The following is a 25,018-nucleotide window of genomic DNA, read 5'->3' on the forward strand; positions in this document are numbered from 1 at the left end:
AGGACTCATAGTAAAGTCAGAAGACCTGGAGAAAAGCCTGCAGCTTGCTTGTATTTTTGACTTCCTCATTTCCAGGACTGTCATAGCTAAATGAGTTAACTGATGTTTGTAGAAGTGCTTAGTACAGTTATCAGTAGATGTGATTCTTGTAACTTACTATAAAAATATTAGAAACGTAGAATATTTATGGAATATTCTCAGGACTATATAAATATTAGAAACATAGAATATTTATGGAATATTCTCAGGAAAAAAAATTTTAGGAAATTTAATCTGTCAAAATATATACAGAGCTAAGGCTTTTACTATGGGGTAGCTGTATAGGTTAGATAGCAGACGTAGTTTTTTTTTAAGCTAGCAGGTGGTATTTTATTTTATTTTTTATTGAAGTATAGTTGATTTACAATACTGTGCTATTTTCAGGTATACAGCACAGTGATTCAGTTATCTATCTATCTATCTATCTATCTATCTATCTATCTATATATATACCTTTATAGATTCTTTTTCCAAATATTGAGTGTAGTTCCCTGTGCTACACAGTAGGTCATTGTGGATTACCTGTTTTTTATATAGTAGTGTGTATATATTAATCCCAACCTCCTAATGAATCCCTCCCCCTCTTTCCCCTTCAGTAACCATAAGTTTGTTTTCTACGTCTGTGAGTCTCTTTCTGTTTTGTAAATAAGTTTATTTGTATCATTTTTTTAGATTCCATGTATAAGCTATATCATATGATAATTGTCTTTCTGTCTGGCTTACTTCGCTCAGAATGATAGTCTCTAGGTCCATCCATGTTGCTGCAAATGGCATTATTTCATTCTGTTTTTATGGCAGAGTAGTATTCCACTGTATAAATATATCACATCAGATGCAATTTTTAAGTATAGTCAGATTTATTAATCTTTTATTTTAAGCCTTCTGGGTTTGTTATAATTTAGAGAAAGGCCTTTCCAATTCTGAGCTTCTTAAAAATTCTCCTGTGGTTTGTTTTTTACTTTCATGGATTCATTGTCTTCAATTAAATTTTTGAACTTTTGAAGATTTCTGCTTGTAAGAAGTCTGAGGTTTGTATCCAACCTTATTTTTTCCAGTTGGATATCCACTTATTGCAGCCTTTTCATTGTATCAACATATAGGTTAGTCTTTCAGAGGAAATCATGAAATGTCAATTTATTGAGTACTAGCTAAAAATCTCCTTTATTTCACTTAGGTGTCCGATAGTCCTGAAAAAGAAAAAGATCTGTTACATAAAAACCACATGTTGCAGGATGAAGTTGCCATGCTAAGACTGGAAATCGACACAATAAAATGTCAGAACCAGGAAAAGGAAAAGAAATATGTTGAGGACATTGAAATTGTAAAAGAAAAGAATGATGATCTTCAAAAGACAATAAAACTGAATGAGGAAACATTAACAAAGACAATATTCCAATATACTGGACAGCTTAATGTTCTGACAGCTGAGAATACAATGCTAAACTCTAAGCTGGAGAATGAAAAACAAAGCAAAGACAGACAGGAAGCAGAAGTGGAATCCGACCGTTCTAGACTGGCTGCTACCATACATGATCACCATCAAAGTCAGACATCAAAAAGAGACCTGGAACTTGCCTTCCAGAGACCAAGAGATGAGTGGTTACGCTTGCAGGACAAAATGAATTTTGATGTGTCTAACCTGAACGATAACAATGAGATGCTTTCCCAGCAACTTTCTAAAGCTGAAAGTAAATTCAGTAGCCTAAAAACCAAGCTCCATCACACGAGGGATGCTCTCAGAGAAAAGACTTTGGTGTTAGAACGTGTACAGAGAGACCTAAGCCAAGCACAGTGTCAAAAGAAGGAACTTGAACACATGTATCAAAGCGAACAAGGCAAAGTGAATAAATACATTGGAAAGCAGGAATCCTTAGAAGAGAGATTATCTCAACTCCAGAGTGAAAACATATTGCTCAGACAGCAACTGGATGATGCGCAAAACAAAGCCGACAGTAGAGAGAAGACAGTAATTAACATCCAAGACCAGTTTCAGGAGATTGTGAAAAAACTTCAAGCTGAAAGTGAAAAACAAGGTCTGATGCTGGAGGAAAGGAACAAGGAGTTAATCAATGAATGTAATCATTTAAAAGAGAGAATGTATCAGTATGAAAATGAGAAAACAGAAAGAGAAGTAAGTATCCAAGAAGAGAAATAATTCTCAGACTTCCTGAAAGAAAATTCAAAGTGATTTTGATTATGGCTAAATGTTGAATCTAGTTGAATAGAAATAATATATAGACTGTAAATCAGCCTAAAAGCATACCTTGTATCCAGCAAATAAATAATTAGACCTGAGAGGTGCTTTACTTTGAGTAGACATTGTGTCACCTATGAAATTTTAAGAGATTAAGTTATAAATTGTTAATGGGTATAGACAGGTATTAGTAATTTACTCTTCTACTGCTAAGCTAATAATTTTAATCTTTATGTCACCACATTTTAGTATCATGATGAAGCAGATAAATGAAACGCTCAGATCTAAAATGAATTATTTTGAAATTAAGGTTCAGTTGTGTGTATTACCTTGACAGTCAATTCCAGATTTCCCAAATGAACTGATGTGTCGATGCCATATCTCATAGTACTTTTCCTTCAGTAGCTTGTCATAACTTTTTAGTTGATATAATTTTATTTTTATTCATGTCAATTTGAATTAATTTGGGAAATAGTTCAGCCTCAAACCATGTATTCTTATGACCTCTCAACTCTTTAAAGGCATCTACTTTTCATTAACTCATAATTTGGGATTAAAGTAGTGAGCTTTAGCAAAACTATACTTGATTTAATCTTCCCACTTCTATTTATAATTTACTGGGAACATTTTTACAAATAATTTGCTCATAATTCTCATTTCAAGGCTCAGTTACTATCATCTGGATATAAATCTGTCCAATACAAAGAGAATTGTAGCTCTCTGTGACTTATTAATTTGGCATTGGACTCCCATTTTCAGACTAGCGAGGGGTGGCAGATTCATGAGTAGCAGGAATAGGGTGGGGGACAGGGTCACAGGGGCTGCTATCAGGAGGCAGAGGGAGGCCCTGAAGGTCTCATTTTAATTCTAGGAATTAAAATGGGAATGACCTCATTTTAATTCTGAGATAGGAATCTATTGAGCACTGGATTGAATATGTGAGGATCTCTGAAGTTAATGGAAGCCTCCAGTAGAGAAGAGGGAAGATGTTCCCACCACTCGTCCCACCTACACACCCATTTCTTTCTGAGACTTGAGGAGGTCCTCAAGCTCAGCAAATTGATTGGGAAGGTCGGGGAGTGGATAGTGGGACTGAATCCATTGTCTAAGTAACTTAATAGCGATAAGGCCGGAGGGTAACACCTTCTGTGTCTTAAACCAAATTCAGTGAGCAGGAAGGTGCACATACAAGAAGAAGGAGACAAATTGATGTCTCTGGTGATAGTTTTCAAAGTACATAGGTTGGAGTTATCTATTATTAACATAACTTAATAATAAGGTAATTTATAAAATCAGTGACAGAGTATCTTATTAGGCACTTGTGAGACAACTTCAACAAGAACTGGCTGATACCCTAATAAAGCAATCTATGTCAGAGGCTTCACTGGAGGCCACGTCACGTTATCGTACTAATTTAGAAGATGAGGCACAGGATTTAAAGAAAAAATTACATCAAGTCACAAGTCAGGTTTTTATGAAATTTAACGTGTCAATACTTAATGTATAGGATAAAGTGCTTTAGGACACTAATTTTCATGGATGGCTTTTTTTGTATTTTCGTTACAAGTAAATTTATTATAATTTTGTTATCTTTATAATGCACTTGTTTCTTAAACTCTGACTTTCATCCTGCCGTTTGCATTATATATTTTTTCTTACAATATTTACCCTTAGGAAAGTTGAGAATTGTGCGTGATTCCTCACAGAAGTTGAGAGACTTTTTTTTTCTATTAAACAGTATTTTTTAGTGATATCTCTACTACCATGATGAAGCAAGCCAGATAAAGTCAGAGGATAATGTTTAATGGAATGTTCCATAAAATTGTCATTTTTCATCTTCACTTTTGTGAATGGATATAGTGTCTGTGTATATTTATTTCATGGATTTCAGAATAACTTGTGCAGAAAGGTCATTATACAAACCAGTTGAAGTTAGGCATTGCCTTCATTTTCTTTTCATTTTAGATATATTGTAAAAGCGTAGAGATACTCAGATTGTGTATAGTATGTACACCCAAAATAGAAAATTAAGAAAATTATCTAGATCCTGCCATTGTATTTTTAAAAAAACTATTGAGATAATTCACATATCACATAATTCACCCATTTAAAATGTGTAGTTCAGTCTCTCCGTGTATATTCAGAGAGTCGTGCACTTGGCATCAATTATAGAGCATCTCCATCACCCCCAAAGGAAAACCCTGCATCCATTAGCCATCACCCATGGCCCCCATCTCCCTCAGCCCCAGCAACCACCAGTCTAATCTCTGCATCTGTAGATGTGCCTATTCTGGGTATTTCATATAAATGGAATCACACAGTATGTGGTCCTTTGTGATTAGCTTTTCTCATTTGACGTAACATTTTCGAGGTTCATCCATGTTATAGCGCATATCAGTACTTCCATTTCTGTTTATTGTCGAACAGCACGTTATGTGGCTAAGCCGTTCATCCATTCATCAGTTGATGGGCCTTTGGGTTATTTCCACCTTTGGGCTGTTAATAATGCTGCTGTGAACAGTCATTTACAAGTTACTGTGTGGACATAATTTTTATCTCCCTGCTGTTGGGTTTTATCCTCTGAGTTAATTGGCTGATTTCACCTTTTCTTGGCCTTTACTCATGCTGTCCTTTCTGTCTTTACAGTTTCTTTTCCTCCTGCCTAATCCTCCATTTATTCAGACCTGGCCCCGAGTCTTCTCCATGAAGCTCTCTCTCTGACTGTCCTAGCTCTCATTGACCCTGTCATCTAGTCTGTGAAGAAGAGTTTAGCCCTTAATTTTACACTGTTTTAATGTTTTTTCATGAGAGAGAATCTCGTCTAAGTATAAATTTGTCTAACAGGGAATATTTATTGATATGCACGGCACCTGTCTTGCATAAATTGAAAATATTTTAGCTTAACAGTTGCTAGGATACAATTAAGTCCTTTATACCATACAATAACTTTTTCTTGGAGATATTGATATAATCTTTTATTAAAATGTATTTTAAGCAATTAAATATACAATTAAAAGCTCTTAATCTAATAGAGGAGAATTGTTCAATTAAATGCTCTTTTTTTCCCCCTCACTCTAGAAAAAAAAATCTAAATTTGCCTTCCTTCATTATGCAGCCAGAACTGGGGATTTTCACATTGATAGCATTTCACCAACTGTAACGCTCTGTGGATAGCTTCTCCAATATCCATACCACATAACCTTAATTTTCTCATCCGAGTGCTTTCTAGACATAACCGGTTGCTGGGAGTGAATTGATTCAGAACTTTGATTTAGCAGTAGGGTGATATTTCCATGCCAGTGACTTAACCCTTCCTCTGATGGTCATGTAAGTTATGTACCACTCAATCCAGGAGGTGCTATTTGCATATTAGTCCATGATCACTGCCCACTGAGTAGTACAGAGAGGAAGTAAGTTATAAATTATTATAAGTGGAGAAAAGGACTAGTGGAATCAGTGAAAGTTTTTGAAGTACTGGGCACATACATTCTGGTCCTCATGCTCCCTGTTTACTGCCAATTTCAATGGGATGGAGAATGATTTCAGTGTGACTTGTACAGGAGACCACTTCTGTTGGCATGCCATCTGCCTAAAATATCAAATTGTTTAGAACATAAAATACAGCAATAGTAATAATTCTGATTGTAAACACTTAGCATTTACTATGTGCCACGTACTTTTCTAAATACGTTATGTACACACACCCCCAATTTAATCTTCCCGACATCCCAGTGAGGTCAGTGCTATTATTATCTTCATTTTACGGCTGGAGAAACTGAGACACAGAAAATTTAAGTAATTTGCTCAAGGACATACAGCAAATAAGTGGTGGAATTGGGACTCAGACCCACGCATTCTGGCTCCTGTGTAGATACTACCTCTCACACTAGTCCCTGAAGCATCTGGTTGTCACCAACAGTAGTGTGTAGTGTGAACGTTCATAATCACTGAAAGAGCTGTGGTCATTCACATATGTGGATATTTAAAATTATAGTTGGTATAGAGCGTGGAGTAAAAAATATAAATGTCTTTCCCCATTTGGCCAATTTATAAATTTGTGTATTTATTTGATAAAATATAATTTAAAGCATGAATGATGTTGTGGTTTAGTACGAGAAGTCAGTAACTTGTAAAGGGCCAGATAGTAAATATTTTAGGCTTTGTGGTTCACAAGGTGTCTGTTGTAGCAACTCAACTCTGCTGTTGCAGCAGGAAAGTAGCCATAAACAATATGCAGATGAAAGACATAAAAACAGATGATGGCGGATTTGCTAGATTATCAGTAATTTAAAAAAAATTTTCTCCTTTTAGTTGCAAGAAGCACAGGATCGATGTACAGAGGCCATGAGATGTGCTGAGAAGACGCAGGATCACATCCAAAAGTACAATTTAAAGCAGCACAGAAAATAACTTAAGTATAAGTATAGAGCAGATAAGCAGTATAGTATGAGAATTATATCAGTTATGACAATAAATACATCATTGTAAAGCTGGGTAAACATTTCAGCTTTGAGCTATTTTGAAATGCATAATTTTTCTCCATTATTTCTAAATTTTTCACATTATCCACAGAACACAACTAGAAAACGGCACAATTGCCAAATCATCTACTTTTCAAAATTCTAAGAATGTATGTAATTGAACCTGCAGGTGTTTGTTCAGAAACTGTGTGGTATTTTAAAATCTATGTGTGAGAGTAATTATTTTAAAATATGCATTTTAGGCTTGAAATTGAAAATGCCAACTTAAAAGCTACAGTCAAAGAGCAAGCGGACAAAATTGAAGAGCTTCAGAAAAACCTGTTAAGTACAAGTTCAGTAAGTCAATCTCTTAATTTCTGTCATGCTGAAAAGGAATTTTAATTTTTTTACTAGTAATATATAAGAATATTTTGGACACTATGAAAAGTCTCATTGATAAAAGAGTTTATTTTTATATTGATACTACTTGCTACTGGTAGCATAATTCCTCTTTATAGAGGAAGTTGACTGAAATAATAAAATTGATTTTTATAGTAAGACTTTAATTAAAAAGATGGTGACAGTCCAAAAGCAATATTTTATATATACCACATTTTGTTTATTCATTCATCTGTCAATGAACACTGTGATTTTTCCACCTTCTGGCTATTGTTAACAATGCTGCTATGAACAGTGGTACACAAATATCTGTTTGAGTCCAGAAATTTGAGTAATGATTTGATCTAGAATTCTGAACTTCCCTTGTAATCTAAACCCTCCAGTGCTATTTTGAGAATGAATTACTTTTAATGTTGTAGTTCATTTTCTTTATCAAGAAGGAATACTGGGTCACTATGCAAGCATTTTTCTGAAAGGAATGTATTTTTTCCTTTCTTGGATTTTATTTTACTTTATTTTTTAAAGATTTTTTTGATGTGGACCATTCTTCAAGTCTTAATTGAATTTGATACAATACTGCTTCTGTTTTATGTTTTGGTTTTTTGGCCAGGAGGCATGTGGGATCTTAAATCCCTGACCAGGAATCAAACTTCCTGCATTGGAAGGCAAAGTCTTAACCACTGGACCTCCAGGGAAGTCCCCCTTTTTTCTTTAAAAAAAGAAAAGAGATGCCAGTGAAAAAGCAGAAATGGCTGCTCAATCAGGGCCTTACATAGTAACAGGTGCTCCTAGCATGGCAAGTTCAGGAACAATTTTTCTCCCAGACACTTGAGTTAATCAGCCTTTCAAAGGTGTAACAGCCAGTCTCAGAAAAGACTGATGTGTAATCCAGGATTCCAATTTATCAATGTATAGTGAAAGCTATGTAATTATTTACCAAGCAGAAAGGAATTCTCCTGCCATTTATACTCTCCTTTGTAGGGAAGCTACTTATGATTTAAAAATCAGAAGATTCTATTTTGAACCCTAAGTTGGAGGGATGAGGTAGATGCACCTATCAACTCGTTTCTTTCCATCACAATAGTTAGATTCATGTAGTGTCATTATACAGATATACCTGTCAGGGGGACTAGAACATTCTATTGACTGGCCCTTCTTGTGTTCAAAGAAACATTGAAAATTATTTTTTCTAGACTTGATATGCATTAGTCACATTGTATTAGCATACTTTTCATACGAGTGACAACACAATATGTTGACAAAGGGAGTCTCATGTGAATGAGAGTGCCAGATGTCCCCTTACATTGTCAAACACATCTATTCGAGTATCAGAAATTGAAAATTTTGTAAGGATACCCCACACTGATTAAGCATTTTAAAAAAAAATAATGAGGGATTTTCTGTAGATTCCTATAGAAATGAGTTAGGATTATGACATAGAATTATTGGCCACTTTAAGGTCTACACAAATCAAAAATTTAATGAGGAGCTTTTCACCAACTCAGTCAGTAGCCCTGGCTTCTCCTAAAGTTCTCATCTCAGGAATCCCCAGGCCAGAGCCAACCTGAGTTAAGATATATGGTCAACACAGTGTTGAGATGAAGAATCTGGGCTGGGAAGAAGAGAGAGCTCTAGCTGACTCAAGACTCCAAACAATATAGTTGAGTATTCACCTGAAAGGAGTGTCAGAAGACTTCCATAAGGTCAGGTCTCTATGGAGTAGGAAATCATTCAAAAGAAAACAAGGGCAGGGACTTCCCTGGTGCAGTGGTTAGGAATCCACCTGCCACTGCATTGGACATAGGTTTGATCCCTGGTCCGGGAAGATCCCACATGCCGGGGAGCCACTAAGCCCGTGCACCACAACTACTGAGCCTGCACTCTAGAGCCTGCGAGCCACAACTACTGAGCCCATGTGCTGCAACTACTACAGCCCACGTTCCTAGAGCCTGTGCTCTGCAACAAGAGAAGCCACTGCAGTGAGAAGCCCACGCACCACAGTGAAGAGAAACCCCCACTCACCTCAACTAGAAAAAGCCCACACGCAGCAACGCAGATCCAATGCAGCCAAAAAAAAAAAAAGAGAAGAAAACAAGGGCAAATAATTGATAATCTGATCCTTGTGAAAAACTTTCACATTGTAAAAGAAAATAAAGACAAAGTATGCTGGTCAACATCCTAAGGGTGAGGGTGCCCCCCAAGATTAGAAAATAACACTACACTCAAAGTAACACCAATAAGAATAAACGTAAAGTGTCCAAGAATAGCTCTGTACAAGGATAATCCTCACTGAGTAATGGCTCATGAGTGTGGCTGAGGATGTTGTCTATGAGGAGCAAGAAGGGGGAGAGAAAAGTACAGGTGATCTCAGCAAAGGGGTCAAGGCTGGAAAGGCAGGTTAGGGAATCTGGTACGAAGCCTTGAGATGTAAGGAGCCCTGAGAGAATTTAGAAAGAGGATTAGAAAGGGTCAAGGACTGAACATCAAGGGTTACTGTCATTCAGACTGAGGTGGGCTCAGAGGAGCAGAGGCAGAGTGTGGTCATGTTCGCGGTTGCTGCTGAGAAGTGAAGCAGGGTAAGGACTGAAGAAGAAACGGTTCTTGATGACCCTCAAAACTTTTAGTGGAGTTACAAGATTGAAAGTCAATTTAGTGTAAAAGAAGAGAATAAGTGATGAAAGATGAATTATGGATGAGACCATGCGTTAAAGAATGTAAGAGTCCCGGGCTTCCCTAGTAGCGCAGTGGTTAAGAATCCACCTGCCAATGCAGGGGACACGGGTTCGAGCCTTGGTCCGGGAAGATCCCACATGCCGCAGAGCAATTAAGCCTGTGCGCCACAACTACTGAGCCTGCGCTCTAGAGCCCGCAAGCCACAACTACTGAGCCCATGTACCTAGAGCTCATGCTCTGCAACAAGAGAAGTCACTGCAATGAGAAGCCCACGCACCACAACGAAGAGTAGCCCCTGCTCACCACAAGTAGAGAAAGCCCGCACGCAGCAACAAAGACCCAACACAGCCAAAAATAAATAAATAAATTTAATTAATTAATTTAAAAAAAGAATGTAAGAGTCCAGTAGCGGGAGTGAGGGAGAAAAAGGATGAGAGAAAAAGCTACAAGAATCAAGAAGAAGTTACATTTTTTTTTTATGTGGGACGCGGGCCTCTCACTGTTGCGGCCTCTCCCGTTGCGGAGCACAGGCTCCGGTCGCGCAGGCTCAGTGGCCATGGCTCCCGGGCCCGGCCACTCCAAGGCATGTGGGATCTTCCCGTACCGGGGCACGAACCCGTGTCCCTTGCATCAGCAGGCAGACTCTCAAACACTGCGCCACCAGAGAAGCCCGAAGTTACATTTTTATTTAGTGTACAGAGGACTTAAACTTTATTTAAAGAGAAGAATGGTTAATAGAAATGGAGAAATTGTAACCTATGGAAGAATGCTTACAGAGAATGCAAGGCTTTATCTTGTGTGGGAATTTTTCAAAGATTATATTAGTAAGATGTGATTTAACAAAACCTGGAATATCTTAAACCGTTGATGAAAATGTTTCTAGGGCATCTTTAGAAACTAAAACGTAAATATAACCAGTCTTTAAAAAAATTTCATTAACGTGTAAAAACCTCTGGGTTATTTATTTACTTATTTATTTATTATTATTATTATTATTTGGTTGCTCCAAGTCTTGGTTGCAGCAGGCGGGCTCCCCAGTTGCAGCAGGTGTGCTCCTTAGTTGTGGCATGCAAGCTCTTAGTTGCGGCCTGCATGTGGGATCTAGTTCTCTGACTAAGGATTGAACCCAGGCCCCCTGCATTGGGAGCATGGAGTCTTATCCACCATGCCACCAGGGAAGTCCCAAAACGTCTGTTTTTAACAAATAAATTTTGGCAGTTTAAATTCTAGAAAAATGATGAAATGATGAAAATGAAAAATCAATATAAGCTGTTTCAAGAAAAGTCATTATTTTTGAAATCTGTCCTTATTGGCATCAGGTTTATAAACTGTGTTTCACTATAAACATATATTACTCATGAATTCATGAGAAGTAATATTTTTAAGAAAGAAGAGTAAGTCTCTAGGTTTTAAAAAATAATGAATTTTTTTTGAGGATGAAAAGGAGAAATTCAAGAAATATATTGAGTTAAAACAGTCTCTGGAATATAGTTTGGATCGAGTAATGAAGAAAAATACTGAATTAGAAAAAGAGATTACTGGGTAAGATTTTAATATTTCTGATAATTTCAACAATTAATTGATTTAACTATAATTTTGTTTTATTAAAACCTTAGATACAAATTCATTTTATATGTGTATATTCATACTTAAACAAATCATCCATCCTATTTAAAAGTTTACTTTAGAAACTCACAGCACAATCTGAAACTGTTTTGAGTGCCCCAGTACTACAGTTCCTCTTTAATGATTTCTAAAACAATAACAATAGTGTGCCTTGCATATAGTAATGTCACTCTGCTCTTCATCATCTACCTTGAATTTTTATGTCTGCAAGATATCTTTGCTCCTTTTGGGTAATCCTGCCCTCTTTTAGTTGTGTTCTTCCCCTTCAGCGTTCAAGTATTTTAATATCTAAAAACCTATTTGTGTCACTGTTTAACAACATCAAAAACTATCTTGATCTTGCTTATGTTTTCTTTCTGCTCTAAAAGTTTAGTTCTAAAATATACATACAAAAACATATGTATGGCTTAAAGAATAATAAAATTAATGTTCATGTTTTGACCACTCAGATTATAAAAAAAAAAAAATAGAGTGTTTCCCAATGTCTGTGATGCCTCCACATGGCTTCCTTTCTGGTTATTTGCTGAGCACAGTTTGCCCTCAGCATCCACAGATTCAACCAACCTCAGATTGAAGGTATTCAGGGGGAAAAAAATTCCAGAAAGTTCCCAAAAGCAAAACTTGGATTGGCCTCAGGTGGCAACTATTTCCATAGAATTTATTTACATTGTATTTATAACTATTTACATAGCACTTACCTTGTATTAGGTATTATAAGTGATCTAGAGATGATTTAAAGTATACAGGAGTATGTGCTTAGGAGGACTTGAGCATCTGTGGATTTTGGTATTGTACTTATGGTTCTTCCCTGATTCTCATAAGTATTTTTCTCTCATTTAATTTTCTCTACATTGCTTGGCATTTTGTTAACATTGTGCTGGGCAAGATTTCTAGATCTCTTAAAACAGCTTGAAGGGACTGGTACACATTCTCTCTCTGCTGATTTCCTTTTTTATGAAGCTCAGCCTGGTTTTCTTCTCCAGCAGCTCAGACGCCAAAGATTGTTCTTTCTTGTTTCTTTTTCTATTTTGAGTGAGTGAGTGTCGATGATTTTTTGTGTGTTATTTCTTTGCTTCTTGTAGAGGCTGTGGTCAGTAGGTACCAAAATGTCTTTTTGTGTCTTTTCAAAACATTCATATATGATATGCTCTTCTTCTTCAGCTTGGATACTGATGTCTGGTTTATAACTAGTATTTAATAATAAGTTAGTATTTCATATTAACATACTAAAAATGGATACTAATAACAGCTTCCTTATAAGAACCGTATAATATATGTATACACATACTATATTAACTCTTTACTTAGCATGTGTCGTAAAATTTTTCTTCATATTATTTACCTAAGATTATAAGTTAGTTATTATGCTTTCAACCCATATTAGATTAGAACAGATGAGAAAGGATTATAATTTATAGAGTTTATTTTATATGATAGAACATATATCTGTTTAAATAGTTATTAATTATCTACTCTTAAAGAACTTGACTTATTCATTCTATGCATTTCTACAGACTTAAGAAACTCTTAAAAATGCCAAGAAGGAAGTTAAATGAATATGAAAATGGAGAGCTTAGTTTCCATGGAGATTTAAAAACCAGTCAAAGTGAAATGGATATTCAGATTAATATGCTAAAACATAAGGTAATTTTTAATCAGTTTTGGGACCCAAAAGTCACTTAATTGGGGGAAATATAAATCACTCCATGCTTTGAGCAGTGAAACACAGATTTGTCTCTTAATTTTTTAGACTTGATACCAGTAAAAAAGACAGCTTTTTCCTATATAATTTTTCCATAAAAAGGGCACACTGTTGACTGTTTGTGTCTTGAACCATGGCTAGTGATCTGAAGCTGAGCAGCACACCATTACCCCAAAGCATCCATTATTTTTTGGTGACAGCTTTATTGAAATATAATGAACATACCATGCAGTCCACTCATTTAAACTGTACAATTCAGTGACTTTTAGTATATTCAAAGAGTTATACAGTTATCACCACAATCAATTTTAGACCATTTTCATCACCCTAAAAAGAAACCCTATACTTTTTAGCCATCACCCTGTGCCAGTTTTCCCTTCCTCATATTCCCAGCCCTAATACCACGACTGTACTCCCTGTTTCGATAGATTTGCCTATTTTGGATATTTCATGTCAGTGGAATCACAGAATATGGGGTCCTTTGTGACTGCCTTCTTTCATTCAGCATAATATTTTTAAGGTACATCTGTTTTGTAGCGTGGATCAATACTTTATTTCTTTTTATTGCTGAATAATATTCATTTGTATGGACATACCACATTTTATTTATCCATTCATCAGTTGATAGACCTTTGGGTGGTTTCCCCTTTTTTGGCTATTGTTAATAATGCTGCTATGAACATTCATGTCCAGGTTTCGGTGTGAACATATTTTTTTCATTTCTTTTTGGAATATACTTATGAATGGAATTGCTGTATCATATGGTAACTCTGTTTAAACTTTTGAGGAACTGCCGTACTGTTTTCCAGAGTGGCTGCACCATTTTACATTTTTATCCAAAGTGTGTAAGCATTCCAGTTTCTCTACATGCCCGCCAACACTTGTCATTACCCATCTTTCTGATTATAGCCATCCTAGTAGGTGTGAAGTGGCATCTCATTGTGGTTTTGATTAGCGTTTTGCTGTTGACTAATAAGGTTGAGGCACTTTTCATGTGCTTATTGTCTATCTGTGTATCTTCTTTGAAGAACTGTCTATTCAACTTTTTGCCCATTTTTAAGTTGGATTGTCTTTTTATTATTGAATTGTAAGAGTTCTTTTTGTATCCTAGATACAAGTCTTCGATCGGATATAGGATTTTCAAGTATTTTCTCTCACTCAGGAGCTTGCCCTTTCCCCTTCTTGATGGTGTCCTTCAAAACACGGAAGTCTTTAATATTGATGAAGTTCAGTTAGTCGATTTTTGTCTTTTGGTGTCATATCTAAGAATTGCCAAATCCAGTCATGAAGATAAACACCTGTGTTTTCTTCTAAGACTTTTGTAGTTTTAGCTCTTGCATATTGACTTAATTTCTACATATGGTATGAGGTAGAGGTCTAATTTTATCCTTTTGTATGTGGATATTCTGTTGTCCCAGTACCATTTGTTAAAAATACTATTCTTGTCTCATTCAATTATTTGGCACTCTTACAATCAGTTGGCCGTAAATGTGGGGCTTTCCTTTTACATCCTCAATGGTAACGCATTGATCTATATGTCTGTCCTATGCCAGTATCAAGTCAGATTTTATGAGAATTCTTTCTTCGTCATCTTGCATCTTACCAGTTGTTTTATGTAATAATAAAAAGTCAGTGTAGTGGAATGTCTTTAACTCTACTTCCGTGGAGGTTTTTTGCCTCTTGAAGGAGCCTGTGGCCAGCTTATGCCTCACTGACCCCATGACACAATGGGAAGTAGGTTTACAAAGGTAAAGTCCATTCCTTTTTTTCTCCCTCCATTCAGACCTTTAGTCTCTCACCCAGTGCCTCCCACTTCACTCCAGTTTCCATCAAATCGTGGTCACGAGATCTGCTGACTTCATCTGCTCTCTGCTTCATTATGTTTAGCTCATTATAATTCATAGACTCATCCATAGGTTTCACCATCTAGGAGAAGATTAAGTCTGGGCTGTCAGCTTTCCTCATTGGAAGTCTCTCTAAGCCATCATGTTGCAATTCACAATTAAATCATCTTTTGATGTGGTTCTTGTGTATAACACTCGTGCTGATCTTATTCTTGACATAGATCCTGCATTCTCAGAAACCACAGTTCCCTGTATCTACCTTCTTTGATTGAAAAAGAAAGAGATGCATAGCTGTACTTTATAGCTTAACACATAATGAATAGAATAACTATTTCAACCCATCCAAAGAAAAATTTTTAAGAGTATAGCTGTTAAAAACCAGGTAGGGCTTCCCTGGTAGTGCAGTGGTTAAGAATCTGCCTGCCAATGCAGGGGACAATGGTTCGAGCCCAGGTCCGGGAAGATCCCACATGCCATGGAGCAACTAAGCCCATGCGCCACAACTACTGAGCCTGCACTCTAGAGCCCGCAAGCCACAGCTGTGGAACCTGTGTGCCACAACTACTGAAGCCCATGCACCTAGAACCCGTGTTCCACAACAAGAGAAGCCACCGTAATGAGAAGCCTGTGCACCTCAACAAAGAGTAGCCCCTGCTCGCCACAACTAGAGAAAGCCTGTGCACAGCAACGAAGACCCAACACAGCCAAAAATAAATAAAATAAATAAAATAAATTTTTTTAAAAAGGTAATAATTTATCTGGGACAAATAATAGATTAGTAATTTGAATTTCAAAATTTCAAAGCCAGTTTGTATGATATAGAGAAGCACTGTGGTACAATGTAAAAATGAGAAATCCTACCTTCCCTTACAAACAAGCTTTAAGTAAGGTAAAGGAAAAATTGTATTTAATTATATACTGCCAAAGGACACTCCATTTGTTTTACTACTGAGAAGATTAAAAATCCTTCCATGATGTTTTATTTCCTCTCTGAGGAAAGGACAATGAAGATTGAGTCCTAGATTAATAAATATTCAAAGTTGCCTATCCCTTAGAATTTCAGTTAATTGAGATGAGGTAAAGAAGTCTGATTTTGGTAATTAAACTGACGATTTCTAGTTGTTTTTCAACTATTATACTTCATATGTCTCCTTGCTTACCAATCTTGCTTATCTTCAAACTTGAGGGGAAATTCTGAAGAGGCATACCTGCCTATTTGTAAGAAATTGTAAGTGAAGGGAACCTGCCCAAAACTTCCTCCTGAATAGTTCTTAGGTCTTTCTTCTAGTTATCTGCTTCTTCTCATCAGCATTGTTTGTCATTTTAAATTAATCTCAACGTTTATTAGATTCCAGTTTATAGGAAACCAATTTCTACTGTGTCTAAGTTATGTTTCTTATTATCTCTTTTTTTTCATCCACTTTTCTATCTGTTTTTTCCTAAAAATCTCCTCAAAGTTTAGTAGCTGAAATAAGCAATGTTTATTTTGTTCACAATCTATACTTGGGAAAAGCATAGCCAGGACAGCTGGCCTCTCTTCCCCTCAGTTGGAACACCTACCCTGAACACCTAGGCTCTCTTTGTGGCCTGAGCTTCCTCACAACATGGGGCTGGGTTCCAAGGTTAAGAACCAGGCAGAAGCCGTGTTGCCTTGTCTAACCTCGCCTTGCAATTCACACAGCATCTCTTTCACCATATTCTGTTCATTAGGAATAAGTCACTTATGCCTGGCCCATAGTCTACCTTTTCTTATGGGATAATTTTTTTCAAAAACTTATGGATACATTTAAAAACCAGCATAATCTACCCACTGGCCACAATTTTTATATTCCTTCCACATGAAGAATACACTTATCCCTACTCAGTTCCCCCACAAGTCTCAATTGTTATGGTGTCAGGCTCAGGCTTGAGTCCAGGATCTTACCATCTTTCACCAGGTATGGATGGGGATGAGGCTCCTGGGTGTGGTTTCTAGAGTATAGCCCCTTGAGTACCAATCCTCTCAGTACTAAGACTTGAGAACTAAAGGGACAGATCTTCTGTCACCCACATAACCAACATTCTGTTAAACTGCTAAAGACTCTCCCCTTCAGAAATGGAAAGTGGAAGACATGCTGGTCCATAGCAGTTCTGAAATACAGCCTGATACCTGCTGCCAGCTCTGTGATTAGGACTTAGTCCCGACCATGGAAGTGATTCTCCTTTGCTGTACCCTCTGAGCTCTTTGTTCTGTCCTTTTCATAAGAAATGACCTGTGTTTGCAGCTGAGTAGTGTTTCTCAAGCCAGCAAGGGAAGAAAATGACACTGAAACCTGGAGGAAGGGGGACTTACAGAACTTCTAAGAAAATCCCAGAGGCCTCTTCTCATTTTGTACTGTCTTGGTCTCTGTTAATGCAAGCTAGCAAGCAGTGTTTTTGCTACCACAGTTCTCTTTAAAGCTTTGAATGTCCTGTGAATTTTATTGGGGTTCATGACATTGGAAAAGCTACCCTCCCAAATCTTTTTGAGATAAGCTCTTCCCCTTGGGCTTCTTGTGAAGCTGTTGTAGGACGGTAGGACGGGAAACTTTGTAGGATGATGCCTTTAAAATTCTTATGCTTTTTAAAGATCCTTAAAGGAATTTGAGACACCAACTTAAGTCTTTCCAGGGTGTTAATAAAGGGTTCTACAGTCTTGGCTTCATCTTTAGACCATGTTTTCCTGGCAGCACCCTAAATCTGATCTTAGCCCAGAAGCTATTTCTCTGTTTTAGCATTATTTGGGCATGTGGAGATGCTGTAAATGGGATACAGATATTTGAACCCAATGAGTCCTGGATCCTTTATATTCAATAGTCTTTTTTTTTTAGCTTATCCCTCTCATCAATTTTACTTTCAGCTGCTTTGTAGCTAGAATCCCCCTACCTCCAGGTTGCAGTGTCATTTTCTTCCCTTGCCTAGAAGCTGTCACCTTCAGCCTCTTCAAGGGCCGTCAGGCTTCCATTAACAGTCTTGCGAAGCCCTGAGAATTTCGTGAGATAAGTGTCCAAGAATTTGTAGACATGTTTTTTTTTTCCCCTTTTTTTGCGGTACGCAGGCCTCTCACTGTTGTGGCCTCTCCCGTTGTGGAGCACAGGCTCTGGACGTGCAGGCTCAGCAGCCATGGCTCACGGGCCCAGCCGCTCCGTGGCGGCATGTGGGATCTTCCCGGACCGGGGCACGAGCCCGTGTCCCCTGCATCGGCAGGCGGACTCTCAACCACTGAGCCACCAGTTTCAAAACATGTAGACATGTTTTTTAAACTACCACATCCACTTACCTTGTCTGACCAAATAATCATTCTGTCTAAAGGGAAGTAGTTCTTCCCAACTCAGTGTCCTTGAAATTCCAGCAAGTTTTTTGTTTGTTTTGTTTAGTATGTTCTCTTATTCTGTGGAAAGTAACAAAGCATTACAAGAATTAATGGCATTTTTTTGTTCAGAAAAATGTATGGATCATCTCGCTAAACTATGACACTGGGAGATGTGATTTCTCCTTAACCCTGCGAAGCATTTCTCCTTGGAATGCAATTCAAATTAGCATAAAATATTTGTAGTTCAGAAAAAAGGCTTATGGTATTAGAAGCCATATTTACAAGACTCATTAGAGTCTGATTTTCCGAGTCTTATTTTGGGAGGCATTTATTAATTCAGCCCCAAATAACTCAATATGATATCCCTAAAACTTTAAAAATCATGGTGGGTTAAGATGGGGGTGGGGAAGGAGTAAGAGGCTTTCTACTAAGAGGTGACTTATAGTCATTTTATGGAGGAAAGGCATGAAACAATAGAAGAATAAAAGTATAAAATCAAATGCAAATTTTGTGTAACAATGATGACAGTGAAGGATATATATTTGTGGCTCTTGGTGGTTTGAACTTTTTTCTTCATTTTCTTAGTAATTCAAGGTCCTACACGCTACAGTATAGACACCATTTTATTGTAACTGAATTTATTTTAAAAGTGGATACTGGTTTTGAGTTAGGCTATTCTCAGTCTATGTCCCTAATTACCAAGCGATTTTACTTTATTCATGAAGATTGATGACCTTACAGCAGAACTGGAAACTGCATCTTCAAAATGTCTACATCTGGGTGTAAAAAATCAAGTTCTTCAACAGGAGTTATTATCTATGAAAGTAATGCAAAAGAAATGTGAAAAACTAGAGAAGAATTAAAAGAAGTTGGAACAAGAAGTAGTGAACCTCAGAAGTCATATAGAAATGAATATGATAGAACACAGTCAAGTAGAGCAGTATAAATGGGAGGTTGAAGAAAGAGCAAGACAGGATATAATAGAAAAATTAAAAGAAGTCAACCTATTTTTACAGGTTAATTTTTTGATCTGTAATGTGCTTTAATTCACTTCACATTTATAAATTACATTTCAGATGTATACATTTTATATGTTTCTTCTACTTCCCTTATAGCAGTTTGTTTTGTAAATTACTGGAAGGAAGGTGGCATTTGTTTCTCCCTTTAAATATTTCAGTTTCCATCATTATTCTCACTAAATTGATCTTTCAGAACGATTCTCACTAGGGAATCATTTTATTTTGAAGACCAACTGGTATAAAACAAAACTATTAGGATGAAAAGAAAATATTATGATTTAGAAATTGTACTATACTCTTGGATTATTCTTAGCTGTATTGTTCAATTTAAAAATTTTTAAATTGATCCTATTATTCTTTGAATTATCAGATTACATGAGTACGAATATAAGAATGATCCAACTTTAATTTTGTAATTAAGATTTAATTCAGTTTACATTGATGATAATTTTTTTTTATAGTCGCAAACGGTTTTATTTCAGAAAGAAATTACACATTAAAAGGAGACATAGTTAAGAGCTTACATTCATGTATGGAAGTGAATCTAAGAAAGTCAACAGTTATTAATATACAACGCACAGGATTAAAAAAGACAGTAAGAGATAATGCCAGAGGGGCTTGCCTTAGATTCATCCATGAAATAATATCTTTTGTTTAAAAACAAAAAGATATTGGTCTTTAAGGTAGCTCTTTAGAAACAAGTTCGTAGTTCCAGAGGACTTTAAAAATCAAACCCATCACACCAGGCTCCATGTAGGCTGTATCGCACCCATACTCATCAGGCAGGATGGAAACCATTCATCAATTAAACCTTGCAGCTAGACAGGATGTCTTCCACTAATCTCTTGTAAACCCAGGCATCACCCTTAAGCCGCTGCCTCCTGATACCCACCACGTCGGGCTTTTGAAGCTGGCACACTTCTAGCTCAAACTGCATTGTCACTTTGCCAAAATCTGACTGTGTTTGACACTTCAGTGTATAGCCCTTTTGTACAAAGTCAACGTGCTTCTTTGGAAGAATAGACATTATTTCATTCAAGAGTTGATCTGGATTCACTAATCTGGTTGTAGTCATGTTATAGTGAGGCTTTAGTCTTCTTGGCCCATCTTTGGCCGAGCCCTTCCTTTTGCTCCTGGTAAGCACAGTGATAACCTTATCCAACCCCTTCTCAAGGCTCCCAAACACTTTGGTTCCTTCTCTTTTTGGAGTATCCTCTACATGTACTTGGTTAAGGTTGAGTTCCACTGAGTGACACCGCCTCTCAGGGCTAATGACACCTGTTATTAACTTCTCTGTTCCTGCTGAATTTACTGTCATTTTAACTGGGGTCTCTTTCAGGCACTGGTTTCTAGCTTTTGAGGGTGTACTGTAATGATTTGGTGTAGTGAGTATTTCTCTTTTATGCTGGTTCTTATTAACTGGAGTCTTTGGCTCAGGAAATGAAAAGCACTCGTCATTCTTCACAGCAGACTTAGGAGTATATACATTCTCTTTGTTCTTTAATTTATTGGCAGATGCTGTGCATAATACTGGAGTTAATGATTTAGATTCCAGACCATTTGACTCTATCCAATGCTTGGCAAACTGTGGTGTTTGTGGAGTAGCCACACCTGTTGATGAAATATCTTCACACCATTCATAGTCTATTAATCCAGCCACATAATTTTCATCACTGGTGATCACATCTTCTAGACTCAGATTCTTTGGCTTGATGTTTGTGACTGCAGTCGAGCTGGCTTGTCCACAGGACGAAAGAAGCCTTAAACGAACTGGTTTTCCCCGAGCCTTCTTGGCTAGGAGTAGAAGATAAGTAGCTGTGAGGTGATCATACTGCCACAGTGAAATTAAATCCTCCATTGTTTGTCTGTTGTTTCTGTGATATACAGAAAGTTCCGTTACACAATCTTCATCAAGGTGAAAAAGAGGAGTCTTGCCTTGCCACTCAACAGGACAGTTGTAATCTTGCATAAATATTTTTAAAGTTCAGCTTTTTTTTCACATTTAAAATTGCTCTCTGAATCATTGACACAAAACTAAAGGGAACAAATATACTATAATTATTCAGGTTATAATTATTTTAAACATGTATGTTTTTATTTGACTTTAGACACAAGCAGCATCTCAAGAAAACTTAGAGCAGTTAAGAGAGAATAATAATGCTTCAATAAGAAGTCCAATGGAACTGAGAATTAAAGATCTGGAATCTGAACTCTCCAAAATGAAAACTTTTCAAGAAGATTCTACTAAAGCAGAGTTGGAAAAATATAAGCAACTCTACCTCGAAGAACTAAAAGTTAGAAAGTCATTGGCAAATGAACTAAAGAAGTAAGTCAAAACGTAGAATCATAGAAAATAAATTTAAATTTAGCTCATTAATTTGCCTCTAAAGCATAATTTTTATTGAGCCAGGTTCATGAGATTAGTAGGAAGTGAAAGCTAACTAGATAGTATAACTTTGGAAAATGATGTTAGTAAGTGAAGTCACCTTTAAAATGTGAGTCCAGTTTGCATCTCCCCACCTTTTTGTTGGTTTTACATAACTTTATTTTTTATATTTTCATATATTGCGTTGGCCAAAAAGTTCATTTGTGTCTTCCCGTAAGATGTTACTGGAAAAACCCAAACGAACTTTTTGGCCAACCCAATAGTTAACCTGATTTAGTCTTTAAGCTAAGTGTTTTTGAAACTTTGTAACTGAGATAAAATTTCTTGTTGGAATTCCCGTAAATAGAAATATTAACGAGTTTAATTATTTTTTGGAAGATTACCGCTTAAACGCAAAGCGTCACATTTTAGCATTTGGTAAATTTACTTTCTTGATTATGATCTTTGGTATCATCGCTAGAGGGCGCCCTGAGACAAACTACTGTATTTGAAGTTTTTCTACTCTACATAAAGGCATGCTTGTGAAATAAGGGGAAAGTAACAGAGGGGCGAAGGGCCGTATAATTCACAAAGTGTCTAAAAATAACACGGTGGCCTGCGTGAGGGTGTGCGTGGAAGACCACAAGGGCAGATCCCACCCCCAGTACCTCAGTAACAGTGTTACCGGTACCTGTCCGCAGCCTGTTAGGAACCGGGCCGCACAGCAGGAGGTGAGCGGTGGACGAGCCAGCAAAGCTTCACCTGCCGCGCCCCCCCCATCGCCCCCCGTCGCTCGCATTACCGCCTGAACCATCCTGACAACCCCCATACACCCCCATCCATGGAAAAGTTGTCTTCCACGAAACTGGCCCCGGTGCCAGAAAGGTTGGGGACCGCTGCTCTAGATTATTCCTCAGTGCCGAATGCTTAATTCCTCTGAGGTAATGAGTGAAATGTGTATACAGGGGTGGTGAAAGCAAATGCTTGAAAATGTCTTTGAGGGATGGTTTGTTTTTTCATCCCTGAACTGGTTTACTAAAGGTGGGTGTCTAAGTGCAGCCATCGCAGAAGGCAGCAAGCGTCACCTGTTAAGCCGTCTCCATCGCTGATGCCATTTCTCTCTCCTGACTTTGACTGACTTGTTAGTTAAGGATCCCCCAGACACATATGTACTTCTTTAGAACAATTTTACACCTAGAATTGTTTATAATAGGTCTGCTCTGACCCATTTTCAGTGTTAAAACGTGGTTTAATGGTTCATTCCATTTACTATTATGGCAATTTAAGAAATGCAAATCATTTACAAATCATTTAGGGAAAATGCAATGAATGAAATTGGTGTTTTGCCATCTTCCCAGGACTAATAAGAAGCTGGCAAAGGTCAGTACCAAACTACTGGTGGAGAAACAGCAGAACAGATCTTTACTCAGCACTCTTACTACGAGGCCAGTCCTGAAGCCACCTTGTGTAGGAAATATTAATAATAGTTTAGTGCTCAATAGATATCTTACTCCAGGAGAAAACTTAGGGATTTCTACCTCAAGTTGGCGCCCTTCACATGAGAGCATGGAGATTTACTGGACCAAGGTTAGTTATATTACCCTTTTTTCCTTGGGTTTCAGATTTCTGATAATAATTCTTGTTTCTAATTTGGTGAAATTCTGAATTGTTTATTTGACTTACACACACGAAGTAAAAGCCATAATTGTGCTAATAAAGAGACAGAAATTTTATGATTTTTTAAAGTCCCTGGATTTCTCATTTTCAAGAGAGATTTATCATTAACTTTATTCAGTAAATGTAATTAAACTGACAAATTTTAAATTTCTAAAAACTGCAGTTAAATCCTATTTTAGAAATTAAATATTATTGCCTAATAACCAAAGATATACCTTCTAATTGATTTCAGTTTGGCAATGGTTCATAATCATTTTCAAGTTTTGCTGCACCCTAGTTTTTCTACCCCTAAGCATAAGTGAATGATTGGCATCCAAACACTTAACCATATATGGATTTTTTTTTATTTAAAGGAATCCTAGATAAATCCTTTTTGTGAATTAAATAGACTTGTAGCACTAAATAGGTTAATTTCTGTTTTTAAGTTAAATTTTTTTGTCATTTTCGTACATGAGAGTGCATCCTTAATTGCTATTTTACTTAGAGCATTTTTATTGAATTTTTATAAAATGTCTTGCTGAGCAATTGTAGAACATTTCTAAATACGTAAATAAAGCAAATATTTAAACTTTTAAAATGAAGTCCACTTATGTCTCTATCTTGCCATCACCTGGATGAATGATGACTATGATGGGGAGTCTTTAAATTGCAACTGGTTTTCATTGTGTATCATTGTTATTAAAATATGCATCTCACTCAGTGCACACGGGGTTATGGTTTTGATGGGGTTTTCATGACGTTCTTGATGCAGAGAAAAGTAGGCCTTGTTAAATGAAGTCTCAACCTGTTTTCTCATTTGGCTTCACGTCGTAAGAAATCATAGAAGAGCAAAGCTAAGGTTTCTTAGACAGTGCTGTGGCTAAATTGGGTCTAAGTGCTTCAGAGCCATGAAACTGGACTCCAGGGTCGAAAAGAAAATGCATGTCAAGCCCTCTGTCAGTTGCTAAGCATGATGTAAACTTAGAATGTTCTCATGAGTTGTCACCCAAAAAATCAAACAATGTATCATTTTACAAGATGAAGATGAAAGAGTGTGTGAATGCAAAAACAATGTGAGAGAAAATTTCTGCGGGAATTTTTTCCTTTAATTTTTTTCGAGGAAAGAGGCGTTTATTTTTTTAGTAATTCTAGATAAATCGAAAAATAGTTTATTTTAAACTCCATGTTGTAGTTACTAGGTATACATAGTTCCCTTGTGGGGTCTTTGCCAAATCGTGCTGGTTTTAATAAGAGAGATTGAAGAGCACTACTTAACTCTATCAAGATGCAAAGATGTCTCCATAATCACTACAGAATGCCGCGGAAGAGTTATTATACAGTTGTTGGTCACCTAATTCTTAGTAAGACTTACAGAAAGAAGGTGCCTTCTGGAATTGCTAGGAATATAATTATTTCTACTAGGAAAACGTAAAATAATACTATGAGAGGTGTTAACGTACTGTCTAAAATGATAGAAAGAGGTGGGTTTTTGGATGGGACATGATAAAACAATAGCCTTCTAAAGGTTTTAGCTATGATTCTACAAAGTAAAATGTTAAAAATGGCATTAAGATTGCATTTGTTTATCATTCTCCTTTATTGGCAATGTTTTAACATTTTGGACTATTCCTACTGTGAAGTTTTATCTTACTCAGCATTTTCCCCTAACTTTAAGGAAAATAATTATAGCAAAGTACCGCTCTAGGTGTG

At 36.8% G+C, this 25,018-nt stretch overlaps 2 protein-coding genes across 3 annotated transcripts; one reads left to right on the forward strand and one right to left on the reverse strand.

Moving 5' to 3' along the window:
• The first annotated feature begins 734 nt into the window (after positions 1–734).
• LOC309798070 (ankyrin repeat domain-containing protein 26-like) lies at positions 735–24,042 on the forward strand. 2 transcript variants are annotated; one of them, XM_082646390.1, is made up of 8 exons: positions 735–2,170; positions 3,549–3,701; positions 6,545–6,615; positions 6,957–7,050; positions 11,201–11,307; positions 12,906–13,035; positions 21,396–21,613; positions 23,011–24,042. In XM_082646390.1, the coding sequence occupies exons 1-8, from the start codon at positions 1,262–1,264 to the stop codon at positions 23,315–23,317; spliced, it is 1,989 nt and encodes a 662-aa protein (XP_082502516.1). In that variant the 5' UTR covers positions 735–1,261; the 3' UTR covers positions 23,318–24,042. The 2 variants fall into 2 exon arrangements, 1 of the variants encoding a protein (XP_082502516.1); XR_014292935.1 differs by lacking the exon at positions 23,011–24,042 and adding an exon at positions 18,994–19,284 and having other exon boundaries at positions 739–2,170; positions 21,396–21,476.
• LOC309798071 (maternal embryonic leucine zipper kinase-like) lies at positions 19,721–21,256 on the reverse strand (the record flags this gene model as incomplete). The annotated part of the gene is made up of 1 exon (XM_082646391.1): positions 19,721–21,256. The coding sequence occupies one exon, from the start codon at positions 21,254–21,256 to the stop codon at positions 20,093–20,095; it is 1,164 nt and encodes a 387-aa protein (XP_082502517.1). The 3' UTR covers positions 19,721–20,092.
• Positions 24,043–25,018: the final 976 nt, after the last annotated feature.

Source organism: Mesoplodon mirus (genome assembly GCF_964341445.2).
Source record: "Mesoplodon mirus genome assembly, contig: HAP1_SCAFFOLD_1565, whole genome shotgun sequence".
NCBI lineage: Eukaryota > Metazoa > Chordata > Mammalia > Artiodactyla > Ziphiidae > Mesoplodon > Mesoplodon mirus.